General features: G+C 47.1%; 2 protein-coding genes across 2 annotated transcripts in view; both read left to right on the forward strand.

The window, feature by feature from the left end:
* The window catches only part of ADAP2 (ArfGAP with dual PH domains 2), a 37,977-nt gene extending 24,133 nt beyond the window's left edge, over positions 1-13,844 (forward strand). The window contains exons 7-12 of the mRNA XM_010861700.1: positions 1,207-1,353; positions 5,782-5,865; positions 8,938-9,000; positions 10,320-10,397; positions 11,672-11,900; positions 13,136-13,844. Coding sequence (XP_010860002.1) covers positions 1,207-1,353; positions 5,782-5,865; positions 8,938-9,000; positions 10,320-10,397; positions 11,672-11,900; positions 13,136-13,170 — 636 coding nt within the window. The 3' untranslated portion in view covers positions 13,171-13,844. The remainder of the gene's footprint in view (positions 1-1,206; positions 1,354-5,781; positions 5,866-8,937; positions 9,001-10,319; positions 10,398-11,671; positions 11,901-13,135) is intronic.
* A 7,504-nt stretch (positions 13,845-21,348) lies between these two features.
* The window catches only part of RNF135 (ring finger protein 135), a 15,896-nt gene continuing 13,057 nt past the window's right edge, over positions 21,349-24,187 (forward strand). Inside the window, exon 1 of the mRNA XM_010861701.1 lies at positions 21,349-21,432. Within this exon, the coding sequence (XP_010860003.1) occupies positions 21,349-21,432 (84 nt within the window). The remainder of the gene's footprint in view (positions 21,433-24,187) is intronic.

The raw sequence follows: 24,187 nt of genomic DNA on the forward strand, positions 1-24,187 counted from the left end.
ACAGCACCAACTCCCGGAGTCCACCCAAACCTACGTCCATTGAGTCGGTGATGCCATCCAACCATCTCATCCTCTGTCGTCCCCTTCTCCTCCCACCTTCAATCTTTCCCAGCATCAAGGCCTTTTCAAATGAGTCAGTTCTTTGCATCAGTTGGCCGAAGTATTGGAGTTTCAGCTTCAACATCAGTCCTCGGGGAGGGGATAGAGATTGCGCCTCTTTTTTTTTTAATATTTATTTATTCCTTATTTTTGGCTGTGCCGGGTCTTCACTGCTGCACTCAAGCTTTCTCTAGGTGTGGCGAGCAGGAGTTACTCTCTAGTGGTACACGGGCTCCTCACTCTGGTGGCTTCTCTTATTGTGGAGCATAGGGCTGTAGAGCGCGCCAGCTCAGTAGTTGTGGCTCGTGGACTTAGTTGCTCTGCGGCATGTAGGATCTTAGTTCCCTGACCAGGGGCTGAGCCTTCGTCCCCTGCATTGCAAGGGGGATTCTTAATCACTGGACCACCAGGGAAGTCCCTGAAGTCCTAACTTTAATTCATTTTAATTTTAGTATCTACATGTGACTACAGCTACAGCTACTATGGGACTAGACTGTTGGTATCATTTTTCTTTCTCTCATCAGTTATGAAAGGAAACATTTGTTTTCCCTTTGCCTTCTTAGCATCAGGGAGTGCTCAAAATGTGTTCAGACCCTGAGAACAGAGTATATAGTATGGGAAGACATGCTTTGAGGCCTACCCCTGCTTTTATTGGTTTACCTGTTTTATTTGATTGGCTTCCATGGATTTTCATTATAAATTCTTTTTTTTTCGGTTGCACAGCATGAAGGATCTTAGTTACCTGACCAGGAACTGAACCCGTGCCCCCTAGAGTGGAAGCGTGGAGTCCTAACCACTGGACCGCTAAGGGAAATCCTAATGATTTATTTTAGAAAAAGTTCTATGGCTGAAAAACTTGAAAAGTGCCAAGTTACGGTCTTTCCAAGCCCCCTTCCAGCTCAGAGAGGCCGATTAAGCAGGATTAGTGGGATGCCTGGATACAGAGCATGGTAGAATATCTGTGGATCTTGATATTTGAGCAAGAACATTAAAAACCTGTGTGGAGTTCCGAATTGGTCATGTTTGCCTTAAGGCTTGATGGCAAAGGTGAGGAGAAGTCACTCCACTGACTGTAGGCATCCTGAGTACCCGATTCCTCTCTTTTAGGGTAAAGACCCCAAAGCTGTCATCAGCATCAAGGACTTGAATGCCACCTTCCAGACAGAGAAGATTGGGAACCCCCACGGGCTGCAGATCACCTACCGGAGAGACGGCCGCGTTCGGAACCTGTTTGTGTACCACGAGAATGGGAAGGTGAGAGGGTGGCGTTGCCGCTCAGCCTCCAGCTCAGCAGCCCCGAACCTCGCAGGCCCAGCTCCCTGACTCCCTGGCGCTGCAGCCTCTTGAGACGCAATGCTGCTGTTCACTTTCATCTGTTGTCACTTTCTGTTTTTGGCCATTGTGTGGCTTGTGGGGTCTTAGTTCCCCAACCAGGGATCAAACTTGGGCCCACGGCAATGAAAGCACCGAGTCCTAACCACCAAACTGTCAGGGAAGTCCCTGTTGTCACTTCTGGTCAGAGACATAGTAAAGTTAAAGCAGAGCGAGAACTGGGAGAGGAACCTGGCGGGGATCAGGGGTGTGTCTGGATGGTGCACAGCCACCAAGGGGCGTCCGGTTAGCAGACGGGACTATGCCCAGAGGTGGCCAATCAGGTGCAGCCAGAGATTCCAAATATGAGAGGAGGGATGACTAGAAGCTCAAACAGCAGCGCATCCCATGGCCTCCCTTCGCAGTGTGTGGTCTGGCACCAACTGCATGAGCATCACCTGGGAGCTTGTTGGAACTAGCGTCTTGGGCCCATCCTGAACCTGCTGAGTTAGAAACTGCGTTTTCACAGGATCCCTAGGTGATACTCAGGCACGCTGAAGTTTGAGAAGCACTATCAAAGGTCCAGGAAGTCAGCTCCATCAGAGAAGAGCAGGTCAATAGTACAGCTGCAAAGACAAAAGCCGGCTCTAAATGGCAGGGTCATGTGACTGGGCAAGAGTCAGAGATGCTAAGTGGAGGTGAGGAGGTGCAAAGGTGGGGGCTGATGTTTTGTGATTTGCTATTAATTCTGTGCTGGGCACTTTTCTTGGTGATCACTATACATCGTTGCTTTTCTTTTTAAAAAAATAATTAATTAATTAATTTGGCTGCGCCATGCAGGATGTGGGATCTTCATTCCCTGACCAAAGATGGAATCATTGGAAGCGTGGAGTCTTAATCACTGGACTGCCAGGGAAGTCCTGTACATCAGTTCTTAATCTTCAAAACCCTGGAAATGTTTTATCCCCATGTTACTGAGGCATGGGACTTCCCTCGTGGCTCAGGGGTAAAGAATCCACCTGCAATGCAGGAGTTGCAGGAGATGAAGTTTCAATCCTTGGGTCAGGAGGATCCCCTGGAGGAAGCCATGGCAACCCACTCCAGTATTCTTGCCTGGAGAATCCCATGGACAGAGGAACCTGGTGGGTTATGGTCCATAGCATCTCAAAGGGTCACACACGACTGAAGCGACTTAGCACGCATGCACTGAGGCAGGGGTGTGTTAAGTAATTTGCTCAGAGTCATGTGGCCGATGGTTCCTGAACTCTGCACCTGTCTTACCACCCCATGTGCCTCTGCTGGAGGAAGACCCTTGCCAGCAGGAGTCAGAAACCAGATACAGGCCTGGATCTTCCCACGAGGCCCCAGCACTGGGATACTGACCATGGATCATCCTCAGCAGGCTTCATGCTCTCTCCACCGTCTGGGCTGACTTCCTGGCGTGGTCTGAAGAGCTGGGGTTTGGAGTCAGAAGTTGGGACCCTGCTTCTGCCACTGCCTTGTGTGTTCCTAGGGCAGGTCCCTTCCCTTCCTAAGTCTGCTTGTGTATGGTTGATAATACCCACTTCCCGGAGGGGTCTTGAGGATTGAGAGACTGTGGACCATGAATGTGAATGCATCTCGTTACTGTGAAGTGCATTATAAACATTAGTGGTCACTGTTATTTATTCACGATTGTGGCAGCAGTGGAAGACAAGCTCTTGAGAGCCGTGCCTGATCATTTCTGTGTTCAGGACTTCACTCTTTCAGTAAATCCTTACAGCGCCCCTCCCTGCAACGTGCACAGCACTGGGGTGTGGAGTGAATGAGGCAGAGCCATGAATGGGCTTCTAGGATCTCATAGTCTTGGGAAAGAGACAGATGGGGAAACAGGCACTGAAGAGACCTTGTGATGATGCCGGTGGGGGCTGTGCTGGAGACACACGGGAGACATGTAAGTGGCCTAGTCTGGGGAGGGGGCACTCTGAAAGGCGATCCAAAGAAGGAGGTTCTACTTAAGAATTGTGTGAGTATGCCGAGAAGGAGAACACTCAAACCAGCTTAAAAGGGTCATGAGTGGAAAAGAAACAGGGGTATTTATTTCAGAGGACAGAAGCATAGTTGGGCTGCCTGAGAGGTTAGAATTAGGAACTGTGGTGTGTATGATTCTGTGTGTGTTTGGAGACAGACAGAATACACTCTTAACAGGAACACATTGTTCTATAAACCCAGGAGTGCAAGTAACGTCTCGCTTCTTAGTTTCTCTAAATGCAAGGATCTCATTTCCCAAACTGCCAAGAAGCCTAGTGCCACTCATTTTTCTCAGCTCCCTCCATTGGCTTTACCAGAATCTTGGGACTGGTGCAGTTAGGAGACATGGAGGAGATCCCTGGCTCTCAGTCCATGGTGGGCTCACTGCTGTGGCCCCATGTCCAGACTGACTGGATACCAGTGGCTACCTCACCATGCCCATTTCTGCTAAAGGACTTTTGCTGAGGTGCCCATGATCTCAGACACTTATGGTGCCTGACTCCTTCCCACTGGCCCAGCTGTAGAGCAGCTGACAACCTGGTTCTGGCCAGTCTCCTCTCCCTGGTGATGCCCCAGCTTCTCCCTTAGATGGGCATAAATGGGGGGCTACAAACTCACGGCTGCAGTAGCCAGGTGGGCAAATTAAAAGTGGACAGCTTTAAGTCTGTGGCAAACAGGAACACATGTATAGAGAACTGAAACAGGCAAAACTTAAGGGCAAACCAACCTGTACGCAGGTTGGATTTGTGACCGGAAGAGTCTTTCCAAAGTGAAGGCCTAGGTGGGTCTTCTGTGGGGATGATCCCCTTCCCTTAGTGCCTGAAACCCTATACGGTTCTTAATGCCCTGGTCAAGAGAGCTTAGGAATACTGAACCAGCAAAGCTTGACCTAAAACAGAAAAGGTACTGATGTTTCATACCTTTGAAACCAAATTCAAATGAATTTCTCAATCACTGTATTACATCCAAGTGCAGCACAGCAGCTATTTGAACAGGTCTTTCCTCTCCTCTTCCATACTCCTGTGAGATAGGATCTGATAAGCCCTGTTCAGCCTCTGTACTGGTCCAGCCCTCATCCAGATTCTGTGGCCAAGAAGGAGTAGGATCATAGCAGCAAGTGTGACTGCAACTGTGGATGGGTGGTGCGCGGCTGAGAATGGGTGGGGCATTTTTCGTAGAATCAGGGTTTGGGTGGAGCAAAAATCTATTCCATCTAAACTCACTCTCAGGATGAATAGAATGTTCTAGATAAAAGGTGTATCAAGAGTGAGGGCAGAGAGGTGGGTGAGGCAGAGTGTTCCAAGAGAAGGGAAGCACGTGGGGGCAGCGATTGCAAATGATTTTGTATGGAAAGAGCTCAGAGAGCAAAGTGAAAGTGACAATGTTAGTCACTCCATCCTGTCTGACTCTTTGTGACCCCACGGACTGTAGCCCACTAGGCTCCTCGGTCTGTGGGATTCTTCAGGCAAGAAGACTGCAGTGGGTTGCCATTTTCTTCTCCAGGGGATCTTCCCGACCCAGAGATCGAACCTGGGTCTCCTGAAGATTCTCAGGCAGATTCTTTACTGTCTGAGCTGTCAGGGAAGTCCAGAGGGCAAAGTAAGTCATACTAAAGAACTTAAGACTCTTTCCCTGAAGGTAGTGGAGAGGACTCTAAGCTAGACTCAATTAGATTTGCAATTTGAAAATCACTCTGGCTGCCGTAAGGACTGAATGAAGAGCAGCAGAGCAGAGGCAGAACCAGCTGGCACAAGGGGTTCAGCAGGTGAGAAACGAGGGTGGACACTGCTGAGGGAGGCGCACTCCCAGAGGGACACAGGAGGTCCATGCCAGCTTCAGCCTACGTTGCACTCCAGGTGATGAGCATCTGCACTGATGGAGCATCCCCAGGAGCACCTGCCCCCACCTGAAGGCCGGTCTTTGACACCCGAGGACCTTTGCTCCTCAACGTGTCTCCCAATGACCAGCAGCTCATCATTGTGAACTTGTTAGGAATGCAGAATCTCAGGCCCCACCCCAAACCCGCTGAATTCAAATCTGCATTTTAACGAGATCCTTGGGTGATGCTTACACACACTGGCAGGAGCCAAGCACTGTGCCGGGCCGCTGCATAACTCCTGTGCGGCTGGCCTTGGTCCTTTCCCATGGCCCTGGGGCTCTGCTTCCCACTTGCTCGGGGGACGCCCTGGGCTCTGGCACCGTCCTCCCTGGGATCAGCCTGAGTAGGACTGGGGGGTGTGCATGTGCCCAAACCTGAAGACCCAGCTGGCTTCCTGCTACCAGCCTCGGCTGCCCGCCCCCCCGGCCCCCAGCTGGCACTCAGTCTCACTGTCTGTCTGTCCTTTGCATGTCTCTCTGCAGGAGATAGTGGACTGGTTCAACGCCCTCCGTGCAGCCCGTCTCCAATACCTAAAAATGGCCTTTCCTGAGCTCCCAGAGTCTGAGGTGAGCTAAATGCGGACCCCACCTTCCACGGCTCCTGTCTGCCACCTCCTGTGCTCCTGCTTGGCTGACCTCAAAGACATGCAGAGGCCAGACTCAGTTTGACTGCAGGAAAGACCTTGAGCCTTGGGGTTGGGGACCTCAGCGGGAAACCAAAAGTTTTTTCCTGGGGAGGCTGGGGGTTATGGCCTCACCGTTGGCAAGGCAGTCTCCAAAAAGCAGATCAGACTCTCCCCTTTGGGATCCGTCACTCACAGTGTCAAAAGGCTCAGGATTTGGGCATCTCTTTCTGACTTCTCCCACTGAAATGCACAAAAGGTCCCTCACATACTGCTTACAATGTGCTTCTGAACCTGGTTTATCTTGTCATCCCTTTTATCTAATCGTCCTTTTCGGCCAGCGGTTAGGTGAGGTGATTATTCCCATTCCAGCGATGAGAAACTGAGTCCCAGGAAGGTCAAGGGCATAACCGAAGGTGTTCCTCCCACTTGAACATCCCCCACTTTGCCCTTTCCTAGTCTGCTTTAAGGAAGGCAGTGGGATCTTTCCCATTATCATTCTAACAGGAAGAGTCTGCCTTTCATGGCCAAGGTGACAGTGAGCCTGAGAACTTCATTTCAGTTGTCTTCAGACGTCTGGGGCATCCACGTACATCCCTTAGGCTTGGGCGGGGAAGCTGTATAGAGTGGGCTGTGAGCTGGAGGGTGTGAGCTGGGAGGCCTGGGCCCTTGCGGATGGTCTGCTCCTGACTTGCTGTGTGACCACTGCAGGTGAGGCTGCCTCTCTGAGCAGCTCTTCCCACATCTGTAAGGTGGCGCTTGGTCTGGGTCATCTTCAGGGTCTCTTCTAACTCTGAGGTGCTGTACTCTAGTCCCTGTGTTAGGCCTGCTCTGGAAGGATTTTGTAAGAGATAGGGGATGGAAAGACCATGTTAATCATGTGACTTTTTTTTTTTTTTGGCCATACCACACAGCATGTGGAGTATTATTTCCCTGATGAGGGATGGGACCTGTGCCCCACTGCAGTAGAAGTGCAGAATCTTAATCACTGGACCGCCAGGGAAGTCCCATTCCTGGGACTTTCCTATTCCCAACTGTTAGATCCTTCTTGAAAACCTAAGTGCCCATTAATTCCCCAGTTTGCAGGGAGCGAAGTGTCTGGAATGGGGGTCCTCTCCAGACCTAGGGATGCACTGAGATGGCAGATCTCCACGAGTTCCTCTAGCCAGGCTTGGCTCAGGGTCCTCCCGGCCTGCAGAGTCAGCAGCCATAGCGGGTGAACGCCCACTTGCATGGGCGTGGCGTGGGGGTGCTGACTGCTGCCTGGAGACACTGAGGGCAAGTTGCAGACGCCCCGCCTCCCTGTCTGGGCAGCTCTCCAACTCGGCTGGCCCATGCGGGGGAAACTGGGCTTTGGTAACATCCTCAACGTCCTCTTCCTCCCGCCTCCACTATCGTTACCCCTTATCCACCCCTGGTTTTCTCCCTGCTGCCTCTCTCCCCGTCTTGCCTCCCCCATGTCTACATAGGGTGTGAGGTTCTGAGCAACCACCCAAGTCTGGCTCGAGCTCAGGGATCCAATGCCAGAAACCTGGGGGACCCCGGTGGGATTGTGGTCCTGTAAAAAGAAACGCATGGACCCGAAGGCAGGGAAGCTGATGTGTTACGCAGGGCAAGTGGCCTCACCTCTCCTAGCCGCAGTTTACTCATCTGTCACCACTGGGACAGTCTCTGCCTCCAGGGCTGCATGTGTCCAGTGAGCCAGGGCATCTAAGGTGCAGTGCATAGTACCGCATTCCCAGCCCCTTTCTCCTCAAGGCCTAGATTCACCCTGCCCTGGCTTCAGTTCAGACAACTGAGTGATTAGAACTCTTGTCTTTGCTCCAAATGAAGGAATTAAAGCCTACAGAATGCATTTTAGGGAAAGGGGAGTGGTGTCCTTTATATTTTTGATTTCTCGCTCACAACTTTCTCCCTTCAGACTTCCCATTCCTACTCCCAAACCTTACATCCCCTTTGCCCCTGCTTTCGACCCAGGCTCTGTTCTCATCTGAAGCTCTATACTTGCCAGTTTGACACCCTGGAGCACAGGAGGCCAGTGTCAATCCCTGGAAGCTTCTCTGAGCGTAGGATGGTCTTGCAGATCACATAATACGGTATCCTTATTACACAGAAGGAAACAGGCCTAGAGAGGCATAAGGTCTTAACAAGATAACACAGCTGGTTGAGGTCAGACCTGGAGCTAGAACTCAAGTCTCCTGACTCCTAGTCCAGAGTTTTCTCTACTTAATCCATCCTGCCATCGCCTCCTATGGCCCTGGCTCAGAATCCCCACCAATGCCCAGGTCTTGGCCAAGGGCCTGATCAGAAGGTTCTGGCATATTTAAACTTGAGCATCATAGAGTAGCAATATAGCTACTACTAGGGTCTGGCTGGTGTCTATCGGCTCTAGGTGGTGAAAGTTCTTCATCCTACCGGTGACATGTCTTCGGGAAAATCCTGTGACTTTTCTGAGGTCTTGTTTCTTCATTCAGAGCATGAAAATGATAACATCCACCTCACAGGGTGGTTGAGAATTACACGCAGAGCCTGACACACAGTCAGTCAGTTCAGTCGCTCAGTTGTGTCCAATTCTTTGCGACCCCACGGACTGCAGCACACCAGGCTTCCCTGTCCATCACCTACTCCTGGAGCTTGCACAAACTCATGTCATCGAGTCGGTGATGCCATCCATCCGATGACACGCAGTAGATACTCAGAATGCAACCCCCTCCCCCCGATACCTGGAGAGTCTCCTCAGAGCCTGACCTGTGTCCTCCTCCTGGAATTGCTGAAAGAACACTTAACCTAAGTCTTTATACCAAGACTCAGCTGTGCTGGTTAGCTCTGCAGACATCTGGGGTGCTGTTGTCGGGCTCTGTCGAAATGTTAGCGTTGCATCCATACCAAATATAACCATGTGCACACATCCTTCCCCATTGCAAACTTCCCCCTTTGTCGGGGAGCCAAGTTCGCTGGGGAAGCTCGGCCTCCTAGGTGGGAGGCAGGGGGTCAGTGTGTGTCTCTCTTCCCCCAGCTTGTGCCCCTCATCACCAGGAACTATCTCAAACAAGGCTTCATGGAAAAGACCGGTCCGAAGGTACAGCCCATGTTCCTTGGGGGGGACTTTCATGGCCTCAGTGCCAGTGGGCAGTGGGGCCAAAGTGGGAAGGTGGGAAAATGGGGAACCAGGGGCAGGGAGGAGGGAGGAAGCGGAAGTAAATGGACTTTTGTGAGTTCCAGGGGTGAAGGACCAAGTGGGAGACAGGGTGGCTGGAGGGTGGTCAGGCGCTTCTCCCTGCAACTGGGCATCTTCCTTCTTGATCAGCATCGCCATCAGTGGCTCTCGTCTTTACATCATCTATCTGACCCTGTTCTTGGGAAGGCACAGCTGAAAAGGGAAAGCACAGCTGAAAAGCACAGCTCCTTTGGGGGGCAGCTCTTGAACACTTGTGTGCTCTGAGCTGGGGCCCTACCAGGACCGATCAAGTGAGGCAGGACTAGTGATTGGTCTGAGAGAACTCACCTCGGTACCTATGCTTGGATGCCAGTGAGGCCCCTGCCGCCCCAGGACATCTCAGACCTAGCCTGGATGCTGGTGCGGTGAAGCTCCAAGCCAGAAGATGGAGATGGTGGGGGGTTGTGCAGAGGAGGCAGGGTGCAGGGAAGCAGGGAAGGGGGAGGAGAGAAGAAGGAAGAAGCAAGCAGATGTGTGAGTGCTTAGTCTTGCCTGACTCTGCGACACCGTGGACTGTAGCCTGCCAGGCTCCTCTGTCCATGGGATTTCCTAGGCAAGAATACTGGAGTAGGGTGTCATTTCCTTCTCCCAGAGGAAAGCAGAGGAACTCCCTTAAAAAAAAAAGAAAAAAACCCAAAGCAACAGCTTTCTGATGCTTTTTTTTTTTAAGGTGTAATACGCTGAAGCAATGTTTGTTAAGATGACAGTGGAAGTGTTAGGCAGTCACAGTAAAGGGAGCCTCAGATGGCTGGGTAAAGGGTTGCAGGTTTTTGTACTTCAGCAGCTGGTGGCACCGCCCCTGTGGCTCTTAGGGGGACTTTCCTTCCCCTGACCTAGGTTAGAATTTGGCCAAGGCCAGGGCTTTCAGAAGCGCTGAGCAGTAGCCACTTCTGATTTCCCAGGTTCCTTTTTCTGAGATATCTTGTCCACAGCCTGAGAAAGAGGAAAATGCTTCTTCCAACGCACATAGGCAGCGGCTGGAGGCCGCAAGGGAAAGCTGGGGTGGAGGAGGGTGTTTGGAGCCGTCAGAGCTCAAGGCCCGGGGGTGGGGCGAGCGCTGGGGTGTCCGACTGCCAAGCCAGGAACTGGCCAGCTCCCTCGTCCTGGCCCAGGCTGGCCCTCTGACCTCTGTGCCCCACCCCTGCCTGGCCAAGCCTGATACAAAGTTCCCTCTTCTGCAGCAGAGAGAACCTTTCAAGAAAAGGTGGTTTGCTCTGGATCCCCAGGAGCGCAGGCTGCTTTATTACAAGAACCCACTGGTAAGAGTCACTGATGGCCCCCCTGCTGAGCACCAGCAGGCAGAGGTGGGGTCAGAGCTGGTCGGGGACCATGGGGATGCGACAGGGCTGGAGAGACCCAGTGAGAGACACCATCACGGTTGTCTCTAAGTCATCCTTGGGCATGAAACTGCTCTCCCTTGCCTTCAAGAAGTCCTTCACGTGTGTCCAAAAGCTGCCAAGGTAGCCAAGAGAGGACTTCCCCATCCTCTAGTCTCCAGGGCTGCCTTCCAACGTGGAGGCTGTGGAGAGTCACAGTTGGGAGTAACAGCTCTAGAACGCGACTGTCTGGGCTCTGGGACCAGCCCTGCCACTTTTAGGGGTGCACCCGTGGCATTTTGACAGAGCACTCAGTTCTCCTTGCCTCAGTTTCCTCAATCAGAAGATGACTTAATAACACTGCCATCTTCAGAGGTTGCCCTGAGGATTATTCTGTGAGTTACTATATATAAAGCACTTGAATTCTTAGTGCAGAGTTCAGTTCAGTTCAGTCACTCAGTCGTGTCTGACTCTTTGCGACCCCATGGATTGCAGCATGCTAGGCCTCCCTGTCCATCGCCAACTCCCAGAGTTAGCTCTCCATAAACACTGAGTATGGGACTTCCCACCTGGTGCTAGTGGTAAAGAACCCATCTACCAACACAGGGGACCTAAGAGATGCAGGTTCCATCCCTGGGTTGGGAAGATTTTCTAGAGAAGGGCATGGCAACTCACTCCAGTATTCTTGCCTGGAGAATCCCATGAACAGAAGAATCTGGCGGGCTACAGTCCATGGGGTCACAAAGAGTCGAACATGGCTGAAGTCACTTAGCATGCACACATGCAAACATTAAGTATCATTTAAACAGATGTTGTTTAGTTGCTAAGTCGTGTCTGACTCTTTGTGCCCCATGGACTGTAGCCCGCCAGGCTCCTCTGTTCATGGGATTCCCCAGGCAAGGATATGGAGTGGTTTGCGGTGCCCTCCTCCAGGGGATCTTCCTGACCCAGGGATCCAACCGACCTCTTCTGCTTTGCAGGCGGGTTCTTTGCCACTGAGCCACCAGAGAAGCTCATTTAAACAGAGGCTGTGTGTGATTTCCTTTATAGTTTGAGCCTTTTAAATTCGGGGGTCCTCCTAGCTGAAATCCCCAGCACAGCTCCCCACCCAACACACACACAGCCCTCTTACTAAGATGGACCTGGGGGCTCTCAGGCCTGCAGGTGGCCCTCTGCCCCAGGTGTGGCCTCTGATGACCTCTGTCCTCTCTTTTCAGGATGCCTTCGAGCTGGGCCAGGTGTTTCTTGGGAGCAACGAACAGGGGTACCAGGTGTTTGAAGACCTGCCCAAGGGCATCCGAGGGAACCGCTGGAAAGCTGGCCTCACCATCGTCACCCCCCACCGGAGGTTCGTCTTCACCTGCCCCAGTGAGAAGGAGCAGCGTGAATGGTTGGAGAGTTTTCGGGAGGTCCTTTCCAGCCCCTTGACGCCCCTCAACCTCCTTGGTAAGATACGGGGCCCTGTGTGTGTTCCTTTGGCCAAGGAAAGTGGGCAGAAAGGGGCTTCTTCACTTGGGTTCAGCTGTGAGTCCTAAAAGCAGGGTCATGGCTCCTGACTGCCCTCTTTCCCTTTTCTTCTCTTCTGGCCAAAGAGAAGTTCAGACAGTGCACATTATTGCCCGGAAACCCTCTCTGTCCACATCTAGTCCCTCTACCGGGAGGCTTTCCCTAGTGGATCCGGATGAGCTTCGTCTTGGTGGAGCTGTCGCTCTCGTAGTTGTTCACTTTCTAATTTGTGCCTGACTCTTCTGCGATCCCGTGAACCGTAGCCCTGCCAGGCGCCTCTGTCCATGGGATTTCCCAGGCGAGAGTACTGGAGTGGGTTGCCATCTCCTCCTCCAGGGAATCTTCCCAACTCAGGGATCGAACCCACAGCTCCTGCATTGGCAAGTGGATTCTTTACCACTGAGCCACCAGGGAAGCCCGAACTGTTGCTTAGGTCCCATTTTCTACCCTGCTCCCTCCCAGGAGCCGAGCAGCCTCTCTGCCCCTCCACTCCCTGCCCCTGAGTCCCTTTTCCCGTGAGAAATCCTCGGCCTGTTAGGAAGGTCACACCCGCCGGCAGCTTCTGGGATTCTGGGTTCCTCCCCACTCAGAGGGAAGGCTATTTTTAGGGTTCTGCTCTTTTCTAGGCGCTGGTCTGTCTGCTCCTCTCATGTTCCTCCCCTTTGCCCCAGATGTGTCTTGAGCAGGCTTCCCCATCTGTAGACAGCCTCGTGGAAGGAGGGGAGACATTCTGAGCAGGAAACTTCTGGCCCAGGGCCTTCTGGCTCCTGGGACACCGAGGAGAAGTTCCGTGTTTGGAAAAGTACAGACTGAGTAGGTGACCCCATGCGGCCCCTGGGGAGAAACCCTGGTGCCCTTTGAATCTGACCAGGATAAACACAGACTTGCTTCACTCCCCAAAAATCCCAAAGCTGAAGGGCCTCTGAGATGGGCTGGGAAGTTGTTAATGAAGAACATTAGTGTCTTTTCCCCCTGGGGGCCTGTGCTTCTGAGTCTCTGCTGCTCTGTTTCCGCTTTTCTCTCCTCTGCTGTGTCTGTGTCCCTTCATCTACCACTTTTTGGTCTGTTTTTTAATTCTGTTTCCCTCTGTCATTGCTCCCCTCTCCTCTCACTGTCCCTTCCCTCCGGTGGGACTACACTGGCACAGCCATACCCTCTTTTTGTTCCCTTTGTAGCTGTGTCAACAGAGAGTGACTGCAGCCACAGGTGACCTAGTGGCCACCCAGCGCGCCTGGTGGAAAGGAGAGGTTACTGCTTCAGCCTTGGGGGCCCCACAGGAGTGCCCCCCCGAAGTCGGCAGCTGCCACAGGCAGTGACCTCTGCCAAGACCAAAGCTTTGGCCTTTACCTGCTGGCTCCCTGGGCCTCCTCGCTGCCCTAGGGGTCTGGGTAGCTGGTAAATGTCCTAGGGCCTCAGGACACCGGAAATGAAGGCACCGCAATGGGAAGGTACCCGTGGCATTAGCCAAGCTTGCTGAAGAAACATAACGACAAGAAGTTTAAGCTGAATCCAATCATGAGGAAACAATCAGACAAGTCCACATTAGAGGAATTCTGCAAAACGACTGGCTAGACACTTCAAGACTGCCCGTATCATGAAAGATCAAGTAGTCTGAAAACTGTTCTAGATTAGACAAGACTAAAGAGACATAGCCACAAAATGCAATTCATGATTCTTGATTAGATCTTGGATTTTAAACAGTTTTTGAGATGTAATCCAGATAACTGGGGAGGTTCCAATATGGATGTATATTAGCTAGTAGTATTGTAACATTGTGATATTGTGCTGTATTTGTGTAGGCGGATGCTCTTGTTCTGAGGGATTCTGAAGTGGTCAGGGATAAAATATAATATGTCTACATATGTCATATGTATGTCATACATACATGTCAGCAAAATATAAATGTATCTGTACATAGAGAGTATATACATAGATATAGTGTGTGTGTATTTATGAAAAAGAAAGTCTGTGTACACACACACTCAGGGGGAGAGACAGAAAGCAGACCACTGTGCAAAATGTTAGCAACTTCATCTAGATGAAGTATAGCTGGATGCTTATTGTCCAATTCATGCAAATTTCCTATAGGCTTGAAAGTTTTCAAATTTAAAAGTTAGGGGGAAATTACTTTAAAAGCATCCACTTTTCACTCTTCAATAGTGGTGGGTTTTCCCCATGAATCGAAAATGTTCCTGGGAGAGTTCTACCTTTGTGCACATCTTAGAAGATATAAAAGTGTAGCTAATACAAAAGAACAAACAACCCCCCTCCCCCCAAAGCACAATGTTCCCATCCACACACTCTGGAAGGAAAGAAGGAGGACAAGACGACAACTCCCCTGGACCCCAGGGAGAGAGCTATCCAGCCTGAATGCCACGTCTGGCCCTGCCACTAACGCATGTGTGCATGCTCAGTCGCGTGTCTGACTCTTTGCGACCCCGTGGACTGTATCCCGCCAGGCTCCTCCATTCATGGGATTTTCCAGGCAAGAATACTGGCCGCTAATGAGACTGTTGGAAAACTCACTTCCCCACTTCTGTGCCTTGGTTTTTCCCTTGCAAATGAGGAAGTTGAAGCAACTGCTGAAATTCAATGGAAGCAACAGCTATTTCTGAGCACCTCCCAGATTCCAGGCTCTGCACGGGCAGGAACCAGATGACGTGGTCCCCGCTGTCACAGATTTCAGCCCGCTGGACAGCAGGCCTAACAGAGGGCAAGATAATGAGGCAAGTGTTCAGAAAGGGGACGTGCGGGCTGCTGCAAGGTGTGTGGCAACAGGGTTCACCCTGAGCGAGAGGAGGGAGCCTCCTTCTTTTCCAGAAAGTGACGTCTAAGTCGAAACCTTAAAATGTTCAGAGGTTAGTCAAAGGGAAGAGGGCCAGGAAAACACTCTAGGGTAAGGGAGGAAAATGTTCAGAGGCTCCCAGATGGGCAAGAGGAACGGAAAGAAATCGCGGGTGGCTGCAATGTTAGAGAAATAGATCACCCAGGTCTAGGCTCTATGATTCATTATCTTCATTCAAAACAATAAAGACATTGTTTTCATTTCAGTGGAGACCCACAGGGTTGGGAGGGTCTTTAAGAGAGTCTCTGCTTTTTCATGGGATTTTCCTTTGATCAGAGGACAAGCAACGTCATCAAGCTGTCTTTCCTGAGGCTTCCTGACTGCCCAGATGAAGACATGCTTGCTTCCTCTTCTGTCTCCTAAAGCACCTTGAAAATGTCTGTTTCAACACCTGCTGGGCTGTATGTATGTTAAGGGTCATGTTACTTGCCTGCCTTTTTTTTTTTTTTTAAACCACACTGTTACACTCTGTTGGCTGTACTCTGCTAAGTTCTGAGAATGAGAGAATCAATAAAGGAACTTGTGGTCCAGAGAAGAAGAAAGAGAAGGAAACAGGCAATAACAAAACTACTTGAAGGAGCAATTTGGGATTCTTAGGAGCCCCTCAGAGGGGCCGAGAACAGATATAAGAGATGGAGACTTCCTTGATGGTCCACTGGTTAAGAATTGCCTGCCAGTGCAGAGGCCATGGTTCTCTCTCTGCTCTGGGAAGATTCCAGATGCCATGGGGCAGCTAAGCCCACTTGGCACAACTAAGACCTGATGTAGCCAAGTAAATAAATATTTAAAAAAGAACACTTTATTCAAGATGGTGGGACACGTGTACACCCATGGCTGATTCATGTTGATGTATGGCAAAAACCACCACAATATTGTAAAGTAATTAGCCTCCAATTAAAATAAATAAATTAATTTTCTTTAAAAAAAGAAAGAGAACACTTTATTAAAGAGAAGAAGCTTGGCAAACTTTAAGTAGAATAAATACAAAGAAAGTCACACTCAGGTACATTACTGCCAATCTGCTGAAAACCAAAGATAAAGATTTTGAAAGCAGCCAGTGAAAAATGATACATTACATACAAGGAAATACTGTTTCTTATCAGAAACAAAGGAGGCCAGAAGACTGAAAATAAATCTTTAAAGCTCTAAAAGAAAAAAAGTCAGGGAGGGGACATATGTGTACCTATGGTGATTGATGTTGATGTTTGGCAGAAACACAATACTGTAAAGCAATTATCCTTAAATTAAAAATAAATAAACTTTAAAAATTAAAAACAAGATTAAAAAAGAAATTAATTTCTAAGGAAAAAAGTCAAATTAGAACACTAGAGAAAACATCTTTCAAGAATAAAGGATATTGTAGGTAGATATTGGGGCTCCCCTAGTGGCTCAGATGGCAAAGAATCTGCCTGCAATGTAGAGTCCTGGATTCGATCCCTGGGTCAAGAGATTCCCTGGAAAAGATGGCTCCCACTCCAGTATTCTTGCCTGGAGAATTCCAGGTATGTATATATCTGGAATTCTATATAGATAACAAACCAAAAAATCTTTAGAAAAGAAGGCAAAATATCACTGAATTGAACACCTAAAAATGAGTAAAATGGTAAACTTCCTGTTGATTATATTTTATCATAATAAAAAATGCATAAAGATAGATTTTTATTTTTTAAAGGCAAACAAAAAACATTTACCATAAAGATAAGTATAGATTTCTGACAGAATTACAGTATAAGAAATACTAAAGAAAGTTCTTTGAGGTAGAAGGAAATGATACCAAACAGAAACTCTGATCTGATCTGTAAAGCATAATAGAAATGGTAAAGATATAAGTAAATAAAAGGCTGCCTATTTAAAGCAAGAATTACATGTGTTATGGTTTATAGCATCTGTAGAGGTATAATGTATATGACAACTACCTCGTGGAGGCCTGGAGGGGAAGTAAATGGAACTATACACTTCAAGCTTCTTATATTTTACATGAAGTGATACAAAATGAAGTCTAAGTAGATTGTGAAAACTCAGGGATGTCTACTGTAATTCTTAATGAATCTCTAACATGTAGTGCAAAGAGGTATAGCTAAAAAGCTAGCAAGGAAACTAAAACAGAATTTTTAAAAGCATTTGATTAACCCAGAAGAAGGCAGGACAGGAAGGACAAAATGGATAAAGAATAGATGGGACAAACTGAAAATAAAGAGCAAAAGGGAGACCTAGTCATATCAATAATTAATGCATTCAATATTAGTGGATTAAACATTTACATTAAAGTACACGATTGTCAGAGAAGATGAGGAATCATGACCCAATTGCATGCTGTTAAAAAGACATTTTAGGGGACATCCTTGGTGGCCCAGTGCTTAGGACTCTGCCCCTCTGCACAGCGGGGCACAGGTTCAATCCCTGGTCAGGAGATCCTGCATGCCACAAGGTCTGACTCCTCCCCCATAAAAAGACATTTTAAGACATAGATAAGTTGAGGTAACAAGTATGGGAAAATATACACCATGCGGACAGTAACAATAAAATGGCTGAAGAGGCTATACTGAGATCAGATAAAGTACTTTTTTCAAGATAAGGAGTAACACCAGAAATAAGGAGTAATGTCTCATAACTATAAAAGGTGTAATTCATTAAAAGACATAATGGATCATAGATGTGGCATGTGCCTAAAAATATAGCCCCAAAGTACATGCAGCAAAAATGGGCAAAATTTAAGGGAAAAATAGACACATCAATATAATCATGGATCAGAAAAACAAATCACATGGGAAATTAGAAAGATTTATAACTGAATGATAATAAAAGTTTCAAAATTGAAATGATGCAACTAAAGCATTAATTAAAGGGAAACACGTAAGAATCAGTGGCCTACACAGACAACCGTATTTGGCCTCCGCAGGTGGTGCAGTGGGAAAGAATCCGCCTGCCAGTGCAGGAGACGCAGGTTCAGTCTCTGGGTCAGGAAGATTCCCTAGAGGGAGGCACAGCAACCCACTCCAGTATGCTTGCTTGGAACATTTAGTGGACAGAGGATCCTGGCAGGCTGCAGTCCATGGGGTCACAAAGAGCCAGAAATGACTGAGTGAATGAGCACACACAAGGACAACAGATCCTACTGTAGAGCACACGGAGCTATATTCAATATCCTGGGATAAACCATCATGGAAAAAAATATAAAAAAGAATGTATATGTGACTGAGTCACTTTGCTGTACAGCAGAAATTAACACAGTATTGTAAATTATCTACACTTAAATTGGAAAAAAAGAATCAATGACCTACAGCTGTACTGCCCAATATGGTGACAATAACCACGTTTTCATTGAGCATTGAAATGTGATTAACGTAACTGAGGAAATGAATTTTAAATTTTACTTCATTTTATCTAATTTTATCGGAGAAGGCAACGGCAACCCACTCTAGTACTCTTGCCTGGAAAATCCCATGGATGGAGGAGCCTGGTAGGCTGCAGTTTATGGGGTTGCTAAGAGTCGGACACAACTGAGCGACTTCACTTTCACGCATTGGAGAAGGAAATGGCAACCCTCTCCAGTGTTCTTGCCTGGAGAATCCCAGGGATGGAGCCTGGTGGGCTGCCGTCTATGGGGTCGCACAGAGTCGGACACAACTGAAGTGACTTAGCAGCAGCAGAATCTAATTTTATAATTTAAAAAAAAAATTAATTTTTGCTATGCCCCCTTGGTATGAAGGATCTTAGTTCCCCAACCAAGAATCGAGGCCACGCCCCCTGCAGTGGAACCATGGAATCTTAACCACTGGACTACCAGGAGAGTCCCTAAATTTAAGTAATTTAAATTTAAAATAAGAAAATGGAGCAGTGTAAAACATCATTACTTCAGACACATCTTAGTAGCTTTGGTAAGACATATTTTAATTTAGCCATCCAGGGGAATCTCTCCAACCCAGGGATCGAACCCTGGTCTCCTGTATTATAGGCAGACACTTTACCCTCTGAGCCACCAGGGAAGCCCTGCAGTGCATAAGATATCTATTATTTTAGTTGTGGAAAAAAATTTAATGATATGGAAAAAAGTAAGAACTAAATTTTATAAAAAGTGAAGTATCTTCAATTAAGCTGCCAAAAATGATTACCTGTAGAATAGGAGATTTTTTTTAATAATGTCAGAAATCAACTGATTCAAAATTTGAAAAAACGGCAGACTTTTTTGTTGTTGTTGTTTGTTTTAAGTGAGTTATGTGATACTAGACTAACAATGAATAATATGGGTAAGTTTTGTTTCAAAGGACATTTACATTTATGAGGAAATGTCAATCCACTGCCTAAAATGTCAAACTCATGTTGTAGATATTTTTGAATCTTTTACATCTGTAAGAAAAGAATTTAAGGTAGATATGGAAAACCCAATCTTTACTGTGACAGATGCTTTAGCTGTGTTAGGTCAAAAATTCAAATACTGAAATTTTAAAATAAGGGTCTGATGATTCTCATGACTTTGTTCCATTGTATGACACAAAGTAAAAATATTTATGTTCAGTTTTCTGAAACAGACTATGAAAACTGTCATGGATACAATTGTTAAAATTGCTCAGCATGAACATGAAATGCTATGAAGCACTGCCAATTTATAGAACTGTTGAAAGATATGGAAGACAATTCAGTGAGCTCATATTTTTTTATTTGAGTTTTGAATAAGTTTTACAATTATTTAATGTACTGTTCATTTCAACTCAAGATTTTCTTGAAACTAAAGGAGTGCTTGCAAAATAGTCAACAATCAAAGGCCTAAGGCAGTGTGATTATGTTTTCTCACTGATGTTACACTGCATATGAATGAGCTAATGTTGAAGCTCTAAGAAAAGGTTAGTATGTGCCTTAGCTAAGCAGTTACAAGAATTTATGTTGAGACAAAAACATTTAATAATACTAATCAGTAATAACAATTTTAAAAACACTCTCTATTTTGTATTGGGGTACAGCCAATGAACAATGTTGTGATCGTTTCAGGTGAACAGCAAAGGGCCTCAGCTACACATATACATGTTTCCATTCTCCCCCAAACTCCCCTCATATCCAGGCTGCCCCATAACATCGAGCGGAGTTTCATGTGCTATTCAGTAGGTCCTTGTTGGTAGTAATAACAATTTTATACACTCTTCTAACATGAATCAATATACAGAATACTTTAATTATAACTGGTAGTAAGGTAAATTGTCCAAAAAAGCTGTAAGAGGAATTTGCAGGACACTTTATTGATAATGAACTTGCTCTTAAATTTATGTAGTCTCCCTTTAAAATAATACTATTTCACACTAGAGTTTGCAAATTTATTCAACTTGGAGAGGCACAATTTTCAAATTAATAGGCTTTTCTTTAAAGTTAAAGCAATTATCCCCAGAAGATGAAATAGTTTTGTCAATGCAAATGTGATATTAAATGCTTTATTTTCTTATTGTTTTGAATTTTTTTTTCTGGGTTCTAGATACAAGTCCTTTGACAGATACAGGATTTGCAAATATTTTCCTCCAGTCCGTAGCTTTTCATTCTTCTAACAATGCCAGTGAAGTTTTTTTAAAATCAAGGCATCAAGGTCAGGGTTTGTGATGTCCTTCATTTAATGCAGATTTTTGTTAGTGACAAAGTTTGGCATTAAAAATAGGGTGTTTGGCTTATATTTGGGTGTTTTGCATTCATATAGAGTGGAAATATGGGTGATGTATGTTTGGTGAAAATTAAGGGAAAACTAACCTGGAGTCAAGAGGCCAGAAGCAGGAAGCTCTATCAGGTACATACAACTTCACGTCAATACAGACCCCTATAGGAAGAGATGTGACTTCCCTGGTGGCTCAGACGTAAAGCGTCCGTCTACAATGCAGGAGACCTGGGTTCGATCCTTGGGTGGGGAAGATCTCCTTGAGAAGGAAATGGCAACCTACTCCAGTATTCTTGCCTGGAAAATCCCATGGACGGAGGAGCCTGGCAGGCTGCAGTCCATGGGGTAGAAAAGAGTCGGACACGACTGAGCGACTTCACTTCTCTAAAGTGTTCCTTGCACTTCTCTAAAGATGTACCTTCTCTAAAGATGTACCTTGCATCGCCAGCAGGGAATGACACTGCTTTATTTCTGCCAGCAGGGGGCGGAAAGATTTTCCCCCTTGCCTGGCAACAGTTCAGCCAATAAAAAGCCACTGTACTTCAAACTCCTCCAATGGACCTTTTATTTCTAGACGTCTATCCCAACTTCCCCTCCTCTATAATAAAAGAGTTTCCTGTCCTTTGAGTTCCCTGTCCTGAATTGCAATTCTTTGCTGCCGCTTTTGCTACCCCTTTTGCTGGTAAAATAACTGGCTGTTTGATTATTTTAGGTTAGCAGTTTACTGACGTTTCCCCTGACAAAATATGCTTTGTCCCTGAAGTGAGAACAAAACAAAGAAAGGAGCCCTGACAATATAATAATGGCAGTTGCATACAAACTCAAGACCCTTGTCTTTTCCCATCTGATTTAGCATTAGAGCTCAGCATCCCAGGGATGTATATTAACATATCCACTTGAATTTAACAACGATGTCAGACTCTCTGATAGAAGATGAGTTTGATTTGACCAGCTGGTTTAACTATGAGAACTGGCACAGCCAATTAGATTGTGTGGTATATATTTTACCTGTACTGAATGAGCTAATTTTGCAGCTCCAAACTTTCGAGGAAATGTATTTCAAGCATTTAAGATACAAGTATCTTTCCAAAAAATTAGATTAACAAAGGTCTATATAAATGAACAATATTCTAATTCTCCTAGGCCTTTCTGGGTATATTAGGTTAAACAAAGTGCCCCTAGAGTAACTGGTATAATTGATAGTGTCTGATCTGATAGTGTCTGATCTGGGTTCAATCCCTGGGTCAGAAAGATCCCCTGAAGAAGGGAATGGCAACCCACTCTGGTATTCTTGCCTGGAGAATTCCGTGGACAGAGGAGCTTGGTGGGCTACTGTCCATGGGGTTGCAAAGAGCTGGACACAACTGAGTGACTTTCACACATTTTTCAAAGTCTTTTTAGCCTACCTCCCAGAAAATGAGAAAGTGGTTAATTCCAATAACTTTTGCAACACAGGGGGTTTCAAATTCTTTGCTTTCAACAAAAAAAATAAAGGAAAATCTAATCAAGTTGTCAGCTGAGAGGTTATTAAAAATACTGTCTGGTGGTGGATCACTATGCAATTTTTTTCACATATAGATAGTACAGACTTTGATGAGCAGCACTAAAGAGTATTTCTTGTCATTTCCAGTATTGGAAGTAGCCACAAATTTATATTATCCGGTACCTGTATTTTGACCCCAGGCAATATGGGGTGAAATAAAATATAAGACACTTTTAGCTCATCTCAACAGATAACAGAGATAAGGGTCCTGGTCTCTGCCATTCAGGTATTGCTACGTAAGCCTGTAAGTTCGTTTGCCTCTTGGGGACTTTGCTCTTCCAGCTCTTGTATGTTACGTGTTTGTCATGCACATAGGACTAGAATAAGAGAGGAGGAAGAGAGAAAGCCCCACCAGGGCCAGGTGTACTCCCTCAAGATAGTTATTTTCATCCTGAAGTCTAGCAGGCAATGCACTTTCAGCCAGCAGGGAGCAGTAAGGAAACAGTGGCACAATTCTGCATTGTAATAACAATTTAAAAAGTCTAAGGGTGACTTAACTTTGGCTACACATTAGAGTCATCTGTGTGTGTGCGCTCAGTTGTGTCTGACTCTTTGCAGCCCCACGGCCTGTAGTCCACCAGGTTCCTCTGTCCCATGGAGTTTTCCAGGCAAGAATACAGGATCAAAGCAGTGTCTCTTTCATCTCCTGCATTGGCAGGTGGATTCTTTACCACTAGTGCCACCTGAGAAGCCCCAGAATCATCTGGGTCAGGTTTTAAAAACTACCCATGCCGGGTTTCCACGCTAGACAAAGAAATCAGACTTTAAAGCGCTTGCCAGGTACCTGCACCCAGTACTCTCCAATCCCTCACTGCTTGATGGAGTAGCTGAATGACACCTAGTGGGCACATCTCAGAAAAGAGTTCTTGGATCCTCTCCTTTTTCTTCACCAGAGAGTTGTCTAGGTCGCAATTTAATGGGGTTGGGGAACTTAACAGAGAAGGCGATGGCACCCGACTCCAGTACTCTTGCCTGGAAAATCCCATGGACAGAGGGGCCTGGTAGGCTGCAGTCCATGGGGTCACTAAGAGTCGGACACGACTGAGCGACTTCACTTTCACTTTTCACTTTCATGCATTGGAGAAGGAAATGGCAACCCACTCCAGTGTTCTTGCCTGGAGACTCCCAGAGATGGGGGAGCCTGGTGGGCTACTGTCTATGGAGTCACACAGAGTCGGACACGACTGAAGCGACTTAGCAGCAGCAGCAGGGGAACATAAAGCTAAAGAAAATTTGGGGATATCAGCACATTTCTTTCTTTCTTTTTAAAAATTTTATAGTTTTGAGCTGGCTTTTCTTTTTTAATTGGAGGATAGTTGCTTTACAATACTGTGTTGGTTTCTGCTGTACAACAAGAATCAGCTTTAAAGTATACATATATTCCCCTCCCTCTTGAGCCTCCCTCACATCACAGAGCACTGAGCTACTCTCTCAATTTCCCGGCTTTCTCCCCTCGCTGTTCCCCTCAAGTCCGTTCTTTATGCCTGTGTCTCTATTCCCGCCCTGAAAATAGGTTCAACGGTACTATTTTTTTTTATTCTCTATATATATGTGTGTGTGTGTGTGTGTTGTTGTTGTTGTTTTTTGTTGTTCAGTTGCTCAGTTGTGTCCAACTCTTTGCGACCCCATGGACTGCAGCAGGCCAGGCCTCCTGGTCCTTCACCATCTCCCGGAGTTTGCTCAAACTCATGTCCACTGAGTCCATGATGCCATCCAACCATCTCACCCCCTGTCGTCCCCTTCTCCTCCTGCTTTTACTCTTTCCAAGCATCAGGGTCTTTTCCAATGAGTCAGCTCTTCGCATCAGGTGGCCAAAATATTGGAGCTTCAGCTTCAGTCCTTCCAATGAACATTCAGGGTTGATTTCCTTTAGGATTGGCTGGTGTGTGTGTTAATACACAATATTTGTTTTTCTCTTTCTGACTTACTTCACTCTGTATAACAGGCTTTGGGTCACTACAAAACTAAACAGCCGGACTCAAATTCCTTTCTGTTTATGGCATCGGCGTGTTTCTAGCGGCTTGGGGCGAGCTGATTTCCAGTGAGCTCGCAGTAGGACTGGAAAAAGGAAACGAGGGGGGACCTGAGCAGCAGCGAAGGAGGAGCGGACAGGCAGAGACCAAGGGAGGAGCCTGCGAAGACGTAACCTGAAGCTGGCGGTCCTCACGTGGCCCCGACTTCCGCGCCCGCGCCGGCGGGCGGGGGCG

This window comes from Bison bison, unplaced genomic scaffold (assembly GCF_000754665.1).
Source record: "Bison bison bison isolate TAMUID 2011002044 unplaced genomic scaffold, Bison_UMD1.0 scf7180017864472, whole genome shotgun sequence".
In the NCBI taxonomy this organism is placed as follows: domain Eukaryota; kingdom Metazoa; phylum Chordata; class Mammalia; order Artiodactyla; family Bovidae; genus Bison; species Bison bison.